Here is an 11,958-nt window from a genome sequence, read left to right on the forward strand (position 1 = left end):
AATTGTTCACCAGATGGAGATTACCAGAAGCTGTCACTACTGACAATGGACCCCAATTCACATCTTTCGAGTTTACTGAATTATTGCGCTGTCAAGGGTTGAACATCGCGTTACTTCTCTCTACAATCCTCAAAGCAACGGTAGGGTGGAACGGTTCAATAGGACCACGAAGGAGGGAATCCAGGCATCCCTGGCGGAAAGAAAATCGTTCGCCGAAGCGGTTCGAACCACACTCTGCAACTATCGTGCTACTAAACATGCTCTCACCGGAACATCTCCAGCGGAGTTAATGATTTTCCGAAAGCTTATCTTGCCGTTGGATAATTTACAACCCCCTCAAACCTCTCAACACGCGGCTACCCCTCCACAGGCCGAATATGTTGCCACTAAGCAGAAAGCAAATGAAATCATACGTGGATACTGAACGCAAAGCCAAGGTTCCCTAAGTTCGATGTTGGTCATTGGGTTAGAGTGAAAAAAAAAACCAGTTCGCGGTCACAAATTGAGGCCCGTGCTTACTGAACCATTAGAAATCGTGAAGCGCATTGGTCCCTCAACCTTTCAGCTATGAGATGGCACCAAATGGAATGCTCGTAGGTTGGTTCATGTATTCAAGGTACCGGTTCCGAGTCCCAACACCGGTCGGTTTCATCCATGACGCTCCATTTAGCACCGAGCCTGATCAGAATCTGGATCAACCTCAGACGAACCATGATTTTACTCATCAGTTCGGCCCTGCCTGATCTGGAGCCGAACAATTCATGTACTGCTGTTACGCGTCCCCAACGTGACCGACGTCTTCCTGTTAGACTTAAGGGTTATGAACTCAATTTCTAAGTATTTAATGTAGGAACTTAGCTTTTCTGATAATGAGGGAAAATGTAGCATAGCTGTCTGAAGTGTCTGTTGAAGGTGTTACGCACATACTTGTCAATGTTATGCGCTCTCGTAATTAAGTATGTTAATGTAGACTATATTAAAGACGTGCACTGTAGTTTGAATTAGAAAGTAATTTGCGCATTTTGAGTGAACATTAAAGTTTTGTTGGATACTACATTTGGCAAGAAGACACGCTCGTATATTTGTCCTTGAACATCATCTGTTCCTCGAAGCTCACAGTTCTCTCCGAGCTTCGCTCTTGAAAACTTGAACTGTTGCTATCATCAGCTGAACAGTTCTCGGCTCAATGGTTGTACTTAGGTCCCCGCGGCCGGTTTAGGTAATGCCTGGCGATATGCCTGGCAACAAATGTATATTAGTATCAACATTCGTGTCTTTCCACAAGTTTGACGACTCGCTCGTGAACAGATATACTCAAATGGCGGAGGGTTCTTCGGCGGGTTTTGACCTTGACGAGGACAGTGGTAATCTGTTAGCTCACCCTATTAATTAGTGAACGTGAAAGAAAATTTATTATCATGATAATATTAATTTTTTAAGATTCCCCCGGCTTTCTTGTTATTTAGGAGTAATAACGAACTTGACAATTTTTTAAGCTTCCATGAACCAAATATTTAACAATTTAGCTGAAAAGTTGGTATGTATTATTGAAAGATGCGTTACATCGATGAAAGAGATCGGAACTACATATGTTCTTTATTCGTAAGGTCTTCTAATTTTTTTTTGTAGGAGAAACACCAGGTCAACTACTTTTGATGGTATATCAATTTGTGGAAATATAGGTGGTTTGCAACCAATCTCTAGAGACACAGGTAACAATGATGAAAGGAACAAATGCTGGTGGACGAACAAAAGAAGCTAATGAGATATCTATTGTTTACGTCCAACAACATGGCGGCAATGACGTAACATGCAAACCACCTATTTGTATACTGCTTAATGACATGTTAAAATTTTGCCCCCAGATGTCCCTCCACTAGAGGATATGTCAGAACTGATTAATCAAGTCAACAAATTACGAGAAAATGTGACAGCTAATCCTTCGTGTGATCAATCGGTAACAACTGAAGACATGCAGCCAAAGAAGAAGGCAGTGTCCTCTCAGGTAGTCTTGTAGAAGATTTTATTACACGACTCGGGCAGTCAGAAGGCCAATAACTAAAATCAACCAATCAAAATGCTCTATTTCTGGTCAATATTCTCTCAGTATTGGACCGGGCACTGTCCCGAATGGTCCCAAATGATACTGCACTTGTGTCCCTTTGAACTTCAGTCGTATAATAAATCTCTTATTAACCAAGCTTGCTCGGGACCATACTGGAAGAATATCGGCCCTCTGTCTTTTTTGTACGGACCTCGCTGCACTTGGTCCGTACTGTCCAGACCTTGGGCCGCTATTCTCCCTGAGTATGGCCCTCGCGCTTGGTTAATGAGATATATTTATTTAATGTGTGTCCTGTTGATAAGAGTTTAATTTCTGTTTAGCCATTTGATAGCCATAGTTTTGCTTGTTGAAATGAACTGTGCATAGGGAAGAATAATATCACATTGAAAACAATTTTTTTCAAAAAAGTTACTGTGGATGAATATAATATTTATGTTGCATTTGTTAGGGTCACAAGTCTGCTCAAAATGAGAAGGCATTTGGTGGATTCAAGAAAGGTTTTCTGATGAATTCAAAACCTAAAAAGGAAACCTCCAACCCTATGTCAAAACCTATCAAGAAAGATGCTGATATTCCTGTCATCAAACCCAGAAATCCCAAACAAAAGGGAATGGAAATTCAAGAAGTTCAAGAGGCAATGAAATCTAGTGGTGAACCAAGCTTGGAAGACAAAGGTCTGGTTAATTTTCCTTAGTGTTCTAAGACAATAATTTTGTCGTAGAAAACTTAAGCCAGGGACAGAAAAAAATTAATTTTTCCATGAAAAACTAAGATCATCCAATTATTACCATGATGGATTGGGAGGTGAGGAATGAGGTTGTGAAATAACATGTTCCAAGAGGAATTTCATTTGTTCATGTGTAGAGTTTGCAAAATGTCTTAAAATTTTGTTATTGAGTTATTTGCATCTATCCAAATTAGCTTCCTTATTTTTAGAAAAGGAATCTTCAGTGGTTAAAAAAGAAAGAACAGTTTCCAGCAATTTACTTCTGCTTAAAACACATTAGCTGCCTGCCAATAATCTCAACAGACTATCTTGGCTCCTGTCTTGGTTTTCTTGGTGGCAGCTGACTAATTCGCCATTGACACCCATTTATTAGAAAAATTGAGTTAAACTATTGATTCCTTGCTACTGGAAATATCCAAACCCACTCATTCAAAGATCAATCAAATTTTTGAGGGGGCTGGAAGACTTTAAATCTACCTGAAAGTGTTCAAATTAAAGAATGATGTTAAAATGTAATTTTCTGGATAATGGATCGGGGACTCAACTAAAAGATGCTCCTGTGGGAAGGGTACATGTATGTGAATATCTTCTGAAACAAAAGCAAGTGGTAGGATAGGCTGTGTTATTAAAAAGGAAGTGAAGTCTTAACAATTTGCAAACATTAACTAGTGGTAAGATGGGCTGCATTATTAAAAAGGAAAGAAATTCACAACAAATTGTAAACATTAACTAGTAAGTAACAAATGTAGAAAGTTACCTTTCTGTTACTGCAGAGAACACTTCTGGTCTATGGAAATTATATTTAGGTTGAAGTAATGAATCAGTGTTCTCCTTGTTAAATAATTGTTTTAATTTGTAAAATCTAGACTGGGTTACTGAGGATCTTTTGAAGATAGTTCAGCATGAACCTGCACTATTAAACAGGCTCATGGATCCTAAGTTTAGAGCAGCTCTGGAACAAGTGGAAACAGATCCTGTGAAAGCATTGTCCATGCTTCAAAAGGACCCAGAAATGCAGAAAGTCATGCAGGAGTTTGGTGGGCTGATAGGGGATTATTTCACTGCTCTTGGAGATTCCTATGCTAAAGCCGTAAGTGTATTGCAGGGGTAGATTGTTATTGGTATATATTCCTCTACTCTTGTTACATTTAAGAGAAAGAACAATTCCAATAATCATGACAGAATCAATTTTGGAGCACAGATAAGACATGTTTTCTTTGTCAAAATCTTTTTAACAGCAATGCTTGGCAAAAATCTCACTATTTTACCTGTTACAAAATTAAAGCTGATCTCTTCCTCATCCCCCTCCCCTTATCAATGTTATCTGATGCTGGCTCCCTGTAAATTAACAAATGGTACACACCACAGCGTACACTATTGAGTTATGGATGCACGTGGGAGGTTGCTAAGCACGAAAGAGGCGTAAGAGGCACTCAAGGCGAAAGCCAAGAGCGACTCTAGCTTCTTGAGTGCTTAGCAAACCTTCCAAGTGCATCCATAACTCAATAGTGTACGCTGTGGTGTGTACCATTTGTTTTATAACATAACATTGATACATTGTAGCTAAAGAGTTCCCTTTTATTTAACAAATCTTACATGACCAGAAAAAAACAAGCACGCACGGAAAAATAGTCTTTGCATTTGCTCACGTCAGCAGCGTACACCCATGGGCAAATGGGAGATGCTAAATTGACCAATCAGAGCACGCGCTTTACTTTGGTTATGTTATAAATGGGAATTAGTCATTGATAGGTTACCTCTTCCCTTGTGATTCTGTTGAACTGCTATAATTATAGTACTACACCAGAAGTAGGAACTAAGGTCCCTGGGGCCCATTTCTCAAAAGGTAACTTAACAGGCCCAAAGCTATGTTTTAAAATCAAAATTTAAAGGATAGGAAAACAGGTCCTGACACCCAAAACAGTCCTTTTGCTCTTTAGCTGATAGTTTTATTGTATCATTTTCAAAACTTTTAAAATCCCCATCTTGAATGAAAACAGAACAGCTTTATTGGTCCATTAAGTTACTGGGACTTTCAAGAAATGGGCCTCAGCCACTTGGCAAGTGGCAAATAACATTACATAATCTTTATTTCTTAAGATAAAATCACATATCCCAAGTTACAACATAAACACACAAGGGAAACTATTACCTGTCATATTTAAAAATTATCCTATTACTAAAAACGTTCTTAAACCTTTCAGTGTGGATTCTAGGGACAGAGACTGATATATTTCTAATATTGTACCTCATGTTCTTTTCCTTAGGTAAAAATTGGAAATAAGGGCATTTGGGGTCATTTGATCTTTTTTTGTAGTGCCTTGTCCAGCTTCTCTAGCAAATCCCTGATATCTACATTCTTGGACATAGACTTCCTTTTCAAACACCGGCCCAAAAAATTCTGTATTATAGAAAGGTCTGAGTCTGAGGCACCATAAATCGCCAGGGCATAAGAAAAATTTGGTAAAACTATAGCATTAAAAAGGTGATCTACTTTCTCCTGGGACATTCCTCCCTTACGTAAAGATCCTAATATGAATAATGACTTGTTCGCCTTAATTACCTTCGCGCGCACGTGACTACTATATTTACAAGTGGCCCCAGCCACTTGGCAAGTGAGTTTAAAGTTAGTGTTGAGCCCTGTAAGGTGTAATTTTCCTTGTTTACTCCTTTTGCTTTACATTGCTAAATTTTGTTTTTTGAGTTGTTTAAAATAGAAAGTAAACGGTGCTCAAGGAAGTGACATTGGCATGACAGAGAGATCAAGAACAAGTCAACAGACTGCTGTACCCCCCTCCCCAGAGGATGAGGCCAAAATGAGAGATATTTTATCAGACCCAGAAGTGATGGAAGTGCTTCAAGATCATCAAATACAGAGATTATTACCCATGATGAAAAACAATCCGGAGGCAGCACAATTGTGAGTTGTGCTACAACTATTGGCTTACTGTTTGAGGCTCAGTAAGATTTTTCAAGTGACACAGATCCCACGGGGGATCTCCCCAAAGCTACAGTTCAATTCAAATTCTGTTTCCCCACAGTATTCAGTAATTACAGTAAAAATCCACACATTTACTTATAGATTTGGTAGGTGATAACTATTACTTGCAGCTTAACTTCAAGAATTATCCCCCTTCCAGTAGATAATCAAGTCAACAATATTCATTTCATCTGTGATGGGAACATATCTAGTGGAAAACTTTTGCAATGAATATCAGTCATATTCACCTCCAAGTCTGTGGGTTATGATCATGAACTGTTCTTCATGTTGATAATTTTACTTCTGTCCCTCTACAGGGAAGTTAACAAAGCTACTCCAGAAATGAGGGCAAAGTTACAGAAACTGGTGGAAGTGGGACTGCTGGGCTTTGCTCAGTGACCCATCTTAAATTCCTGGAGCTGAACTCAGATATTATGTACCAAGAGAGCAAAGAGAAATGAGATTATTGTGCTTAAACATTAGAATGGATTTATCCACTGTGCTAACGTACAAAAAACAACCTTGTGGATAGTGTCATTTTGATGGTTACTAAGCACTTTATCAATCTTTTAATTCTCAGTACCTTCACAAATCCCCTCACCACTTAAGTCATTAAAGAAAACTGCTTCAACAATATTTTTCCTTACCGTTACTTACAGTGGCAAAACAACAGATACCTACTGGAGTGCATACCAGGAAACAGACTGTACAAAAACTTATTTGGAAAGAAAAAATCCTCTTAAAAGCTACCCATAACTTAACAAATAATCCTTCTGCAATACTCTCCAAGGCCCTATTGCAACTGATTAGGTGGCGAATCTGACAACTGTTACACACTACTATTAGCATGGGCAAGTAAGTGAAGTAAACATGTTTTTGATAAAAGGCTGATAGTTTCGAAAGAAACTGTTTGGGGCTGCGTCGGTGGGAGTAACGAAATAATTTGGATATATCAACAAAGTTGAAATGGTAAATTGGCCACCGTAATGATTACAAAAGCTGACGTTTCGAGCGTTAGCCCTTCGTCGGAGCGAAGGGCTAACGTAATCATTACGGTGGCCAATTTACCATTTCAACTTTGTTGATATATCCAAATGTTTTTGATAAGCAGATCTACGAATGAACACGGGAAAGTGTCCACTATTTGTGACTAGAAGCTTTTAACCTTGTAGAGGTTACACATTCCTGTTGTGACTGAATGAGTTTGAAATTCCTTTTTAAACTGAGTGGCACTCTGACTGCATTAAATACAAAAGAGTAAGAGTGCCCACAGTGTTACAATCATCATGTTGATAATAAAGTTGAGATTAATGCATCATCGGATATATCATTTTTCTGCATTTAATTATCAATAACAAATAGTGAAGATGTATAGAAAACAAGGGCTCTCTTCAAGAGGAAAATTAATCTTTATGCACATTAAAATATAAGAGGTCAATAAAAATTGATTCTTTAAATGAAGGCGTCAATTAAGGATTAGAAAAGAACTTTATTAGTTAGCCTGCCTTGTAGAACAGAAATAATTATTTTGCTTTGGTGGCATCTGTAACATCAATGTTTTGGGTCAACACAATTTGGGCTACAATCTCTGTAAAATAAGACCATTTCTGGCCACTAATGACACTTAACTCAGGTAATAACAATTCTCTAGCAATCCAGTAATTTTTTTCCTTTGATCACTACCAAGATTATGGATAAGAAATAAAGAGGGGGAGTATTTTTAAATAATTAACAGTAGATCCTGTATACTTTTACAAAACTCTACAGCTCCAACTTATTGTTATTCAAAATTCAAAATAGTTATTACATTTCCATCCCAAGTCAACCAGTTTTGTTGAAAGTGTGATGCACTCAAAGAAAACAGGACAAGCTGCCATGTTGATTTTGTTCATTCGTGACATCTTGCAGTCCACAAAATACAACAGAAAACTAGTGGTTAACACTTATTCCAAGCTGATAACATAGCCAGTTGATTCTCCAGCAGTAACTTAGATGAGTTGAAATGTTTTCTTCAACATTCACTGTTTCTGATTTTTTGTAAGCGATTCTTGTTTGATTTTGTAATCATTCAGTGCAGCCTTGATAGCATCCTCTGCAAGCACTAAAATAAGAAGCAATCTTTGTCCATTAAATAACCTGCACAAGTCCTTAAAGAATAAGTACAACAGTCTTATTTCATAAAATATGAACAAAGGTTTTTCTTTCTACAAGACCTTCCATGAAAACACAGGTTATCATTAAGATATTGTAAGATCTCACCCTATGCCTTACGCACAAGAAACCAAAGGATTAATAAAGATTACCAAGATCTACATATAACAAACATGATAAGTGAAAAATGCTAACAGAAAGAGCTAACTGGAGGCTATAGCTACAGTTTGCACCTTTGATAAACCAGTAAACAAAATTCATGATTGGCTTAACCCATTATGTCACCCCCTAATTCCTATAGTAGCAACACTGCTCTCCATAACATCAAGTTGCAAAATTGAAAAGGTCATTTAATTGTCAGTGAAAGTGTAAAATTGCTTTGCCAACTCAGGGTATCCATAATGAAGTGTTAGCTGATGTAGGGTGCCTTTAAGACTGACATAAAGGTAAGCCAGACATGGTAAGAACTCTTGTGACTAACTTTTGTTGGCTAGATAGCGCTTAGATGAAGGATCTACTGCAGCAGTGGCAACACAAACTTACTTGAACAGTGAAGTTTCACAGGTGGAAGAGACAGCTCCTTCGCAATCTCTGTGTTCTTAATATCTTTAGCATCAGTTATCTAGAACAAAAGAACATCAAATATCTACAACATACAAAGGATGTGGCTTGAAAGAAAAATAGCCTAGTTATCACTATTTTACAACCTCCAAGACAAACACCAATGTTCAGTTAGTTGATTTTAACCCTCTGACTCCTAAGAGTGAGTGACCAGCCTCTAATTTCTCCCTACAATATCGCCCTTAAATCAAACATTAAGGTCATGAGAACAAAAGAAATTATTAGGAATTCAATAAGCTCTTGATCAGCTCCTAAGGAAATGTATACAGAAATGAATGAAAAATGGTATGGGGAATATGTATTTTGATGTTAAGGCGTAAATGGTTCATTGATTCAAACAGTTGTCCTTACTGTTTTTCCTTTCACCCATTCAGTGGCAAGGGAACTTGAAGCAATGGCTGAACCACATCCAAATGTCTTGAACTTGGCATCCACAATTTTACCATTTTCATCAACCCTGATCTGAAGGAATAAGCTCTGTTTAAATTTACCACGCAAATACTAATACATTCCTTGTGAAACATTTTGCAAGGCTTTCTCCATCTTGATCACTCCTTATAAAGTTCTTTAGAAACAAATTTAACAATTGTGAGGGCGTATACACTGAATGCAAATATGGCGTCCAATTGGAATTGCTATTGTTCTGGACTCACTAGCCTCGTCTTCACGTGGAAACACAAAAGGATTACTACAAGTGTGAGAGGCTAGTGAGTCCAGAACAATGGCAACTTAAATTGGACACCATATTTGCATTCGGTGTATACAAATTTCAATCATCCCACTGAATTTCACTGACTGCAACCAAAAACAAAAGAAACTATAAGCCACCATGCAGAGAGCCATGCAGAGCCCTTTCAACCTCATTTGATACTAGTGTTACTGCACTCTTTGTGCTGACAATAAAATTTAAAACATCATTTTCAGTTATAATGATCTACTCCTGATTCAAAGATGAAATAAACAATTTTTAATATAAGAGAAAAATCGGGCTTCCAGATGGGAAGATCTGGAAACTCGATTTTTCTCTTACTCCTGATTTGAGCTTAGATATATCTTAGATATCTTCTGAACAAAGACAGTACAGTACTGTTGTGTTCCCATGACAATTTTGGATTACAGACAGCTGCTCAGTGTGTCTAAGAATTCACATTTGTTTGAACTTACAAAAATCAAAAACAAACCTGAAGTTTCATAACATCTCCACAAGCTGGAGCACCTACAAGTCCAGTGCCAACACTGGCATCATCCTTATCCATGGATCCAACATTCCTTGGGTTTTCATAATGGTCAATTACCTGGTGAACAGGTTAAATGAAGATGTGTAAGAAAAGTCCACGAGTCAGACCTGCCTGTATGGTAAATCTTGACAGAATCCTTTTTGAGGAAATGATCTCACCCTTCTGAAGTTCTATTTGCCAACATTAGAAAAACTGCCAGGCCCAATTAATTATCAATAAGGAAAGACCTCATTTGCAAATGCTCTCAATGCAAGTTTACAGAATGAAATAAAATACCTGATACCAGTACTACTTCAGTTTTGCAACTGAGGTGTTTCTTCATCTACAAAACAGTCTCAAACTATGGTTTAATAATGGGAATCAGAGCTTTGATGGTAATAAAGAAAAGATCTTATAGAGAAACAAATTTTGGAGAACACAATACATGATTCAAATAAGAATTTATTAACTTTGTTCTCCCACTCTGTTGATGTCATAATTAATTATCCAACTGCACAAATCAAGTACAAATATCCTAAGATATTGCGCAGTTATTTAGACCAAAGAATAAAGGGGGTGAGTTTCTAAAGAAATTGTGGTGCTGCTTCAGCAGAGAAGTAAGACAAACTTGGTTGTAAATTGGCCATTGTTACAAATTTAAAAGCTGACATGGTTGTATGTGTTTCTATATGCAGAAAACTAAGACAGTTAGTTATGTTGAACTGTAAAAAAACCCTTTTTAATAGGTTGGCTATGCTTGCGTGAGGTTGTAGAAGAGGAGAGAAAAAATCAGGTTGTTGCATAATAAAAAACTTCTTAGACGTTTTGGAGCATAGTGACGTTTAGTATTTTCATATACTCATTGTTTTTATGATGCAACTTGTAAAAGTACTCAGCGATACTATACACCAAAACTTCTGATGGGAAAGATTTCCGTATAACCCCATACCAATCAAAAACAAAGCCGTAGTCCCAAAGGAAATCTGTTGTTTTGCCTCTGCTTTCCTTTATCCAAGAACTGAATGCATAATGAAGTATGGGGTTAGACGGAAATCTTGCCATAAGATGCAATTAACCATGAAAAAAAAAAAACTACAACGACACATCATACTTAAAGGAAACTGTAGAAGGTACATTACATATGAAGGATTCCTATGAAAAGTTCTAGAGGAATAAGGTTTGAGGTACTTAAAGACGCACTTCATCAAACGTGAATAAAAACGTGACTCAAAAAATAAGCCAAACGATTTGATGTTGACTCGTTTAGAACTCGAAAAACAATCTTTCGGGATCTATTTTCTCCGCCTTAACAATGGAGTATCTTCAAATAGCAGCCTTTTAATGCTGGTTTCAACAACAAGATTAACCAAATACAAATCTAATCACGGCCTTGTAGGTTTGAGCAAAGAGAATATTTAATGATCACGTCCGATTGGCACGTGAGCTATAAACAGCTCGCTAAACTAACTTTTCACTCCGCATCTAGCTCCCAAAAGCTAAAGATAAAGGCACAACTTACATTCTTGTGATAGGCTGCAGCTGCAATCCTTTTACTTAATCCTGTCTTTGCTAGGTTCCTAAGACTTTGGTTGAAAAGTGCCATTTTCGATTCGTTATGCAAGACTGTTGTCTTCTCAAACCGTAATACTTTTTCTTCGTGACTTAACAAATGTACTCAAGTATCAGAGGCCGCGGTAATTCGAAACCGCGGGCGCACAAGGGCTTTCTCAATCACCTCGGTCTCAATCCCACTCCTCATATCTCGCGCGCATGGATTATCAGTGTTAACGCCTTTGTGACGTGACTTACTCTCTACTTCTTGCTCTCTTCAGTTCTTCTGCACTAACAGTTGCGCATCAACACGACAAATAGCTAATCACTTTCTTCCTACTGATTTCCTGATTTTTGCGCTGTTCCGCATCAACAATGCTAAGCCAGGTGAACTCTGATAACGTGGTCATCTTTTTAGTTTCCCACTCGTAAAACTAGTACTTGGCTTATGAAAGGTGGTTTAGGATAGGAGGAGCCTTTAAATTTCCCAGTTTTGCTCTGTTATCGGTGGAAGTACTAAACCGCTTTCCGCGACACATTTCGTCGGGTTGAGATGTTTAGATTTCACTAGTGCACATAAAAAATCCAACACAAGACCGGGAACTGGTCAACTGGAGCACTCTAAAAGTGGAAAGCTAAGTATAGA

General features: G+C 37.8%; 2 protein-coding genes across 4 annotated transcripts; one reads left to right on the forward strand and one right to left on the reverse strand.

Annotated features, from left to right (window-relative positions):
- The first annotated feature begins 1,209 nt into the window (after positions 1 to 1,209).
- On the forward strand, positions 1,210 to 7,087 carry LOC111323040 (uncharacterized). 3 transcript variants are annotated; one of them, XM_022926332.2, is made up of 7 exons: positions 1,234 to 1,364; positions 1,630 to 1,712; positions 1,866 to 2,005; positions 2,514 to 2,739; positions 3,659 to 3,882; positions 5,510 to 5,712; positions 6,090 to 7,087. In XM_022926332.2, the coding sequence occupies exons 3-7, from the start codon at positions 1,886 to 1,888 to the stop codon at positions 6,169 to 6,171; spliced, it is 855 nt and encodes a 284-aa protein (XP_022782067.1). In that variant the 5' UTR covers positions 1,234 to 1,364; positions 1,630 to 1,712; positions 1,866 to 1,885; the 3' UTR covers positions 6,172 to 7,087. The 3 variants fall into 3 exon arrangements, with proteins under 3 accessions (XP_022782051.2, XP_022782059.2, XP_022782067.1); XM_022926316.2 differs by lacking the exon at positions 1,630 to 1,712 and having other exon boundaries at positions 1,210 to 1,364; XM_022926324.2 differs by lacking the exon at positions 1,630 to 1,712 and having other exon boundaries at positions 1,210 to 1,364; positions 1,866 to 1,990.
- Positions 7,088 to 7,241: 154 nt separating this feature from the next.
- On the reverse strand, positions 7,242 to 11,435 carry LOC148725768 (uncharacterized). Its single transcript, XM_088731642.1, has 5 exons — positions 11,281 to 11,435; positions 9,726 to 9,839; positions 8,896 to 9,006; positions 8,467 to 8,545; positions 7,242 to 7,873 (listed from the first exon to the last, which is right to left on the reverse strand). The coding sequence occupies exons 1-5, from the start codon at positions 11,362 to 11,364 to the stop codon at positions 7,791 to 7,793; spliced, it is 471 nt and encodes a 156-aa protein (XP_088587768.1). The 5' UTR covers positions 11,365 to 11,435; the 3' UTR covers positions 7,242 to 7,790.
- Between the last annotated feature and the right edge of the window lie 523 nt (positions 11,436 to 11,958).

Source organism: Stylophora pistillata, chromosome 8, assembly GCF_964205215.1.
Source record: "Stylophora pistillata chromosome 8, jaStyPist1.2, whole genome shotgun sequence".
Classification (NCBI taxonomy): domain Eukaryota; kingdom Metazoa; phylum Cnidaria; class Anthozoa; order Scleractinia; family Pocilloporidae; genus Stylophora; species Stylophora pistillata.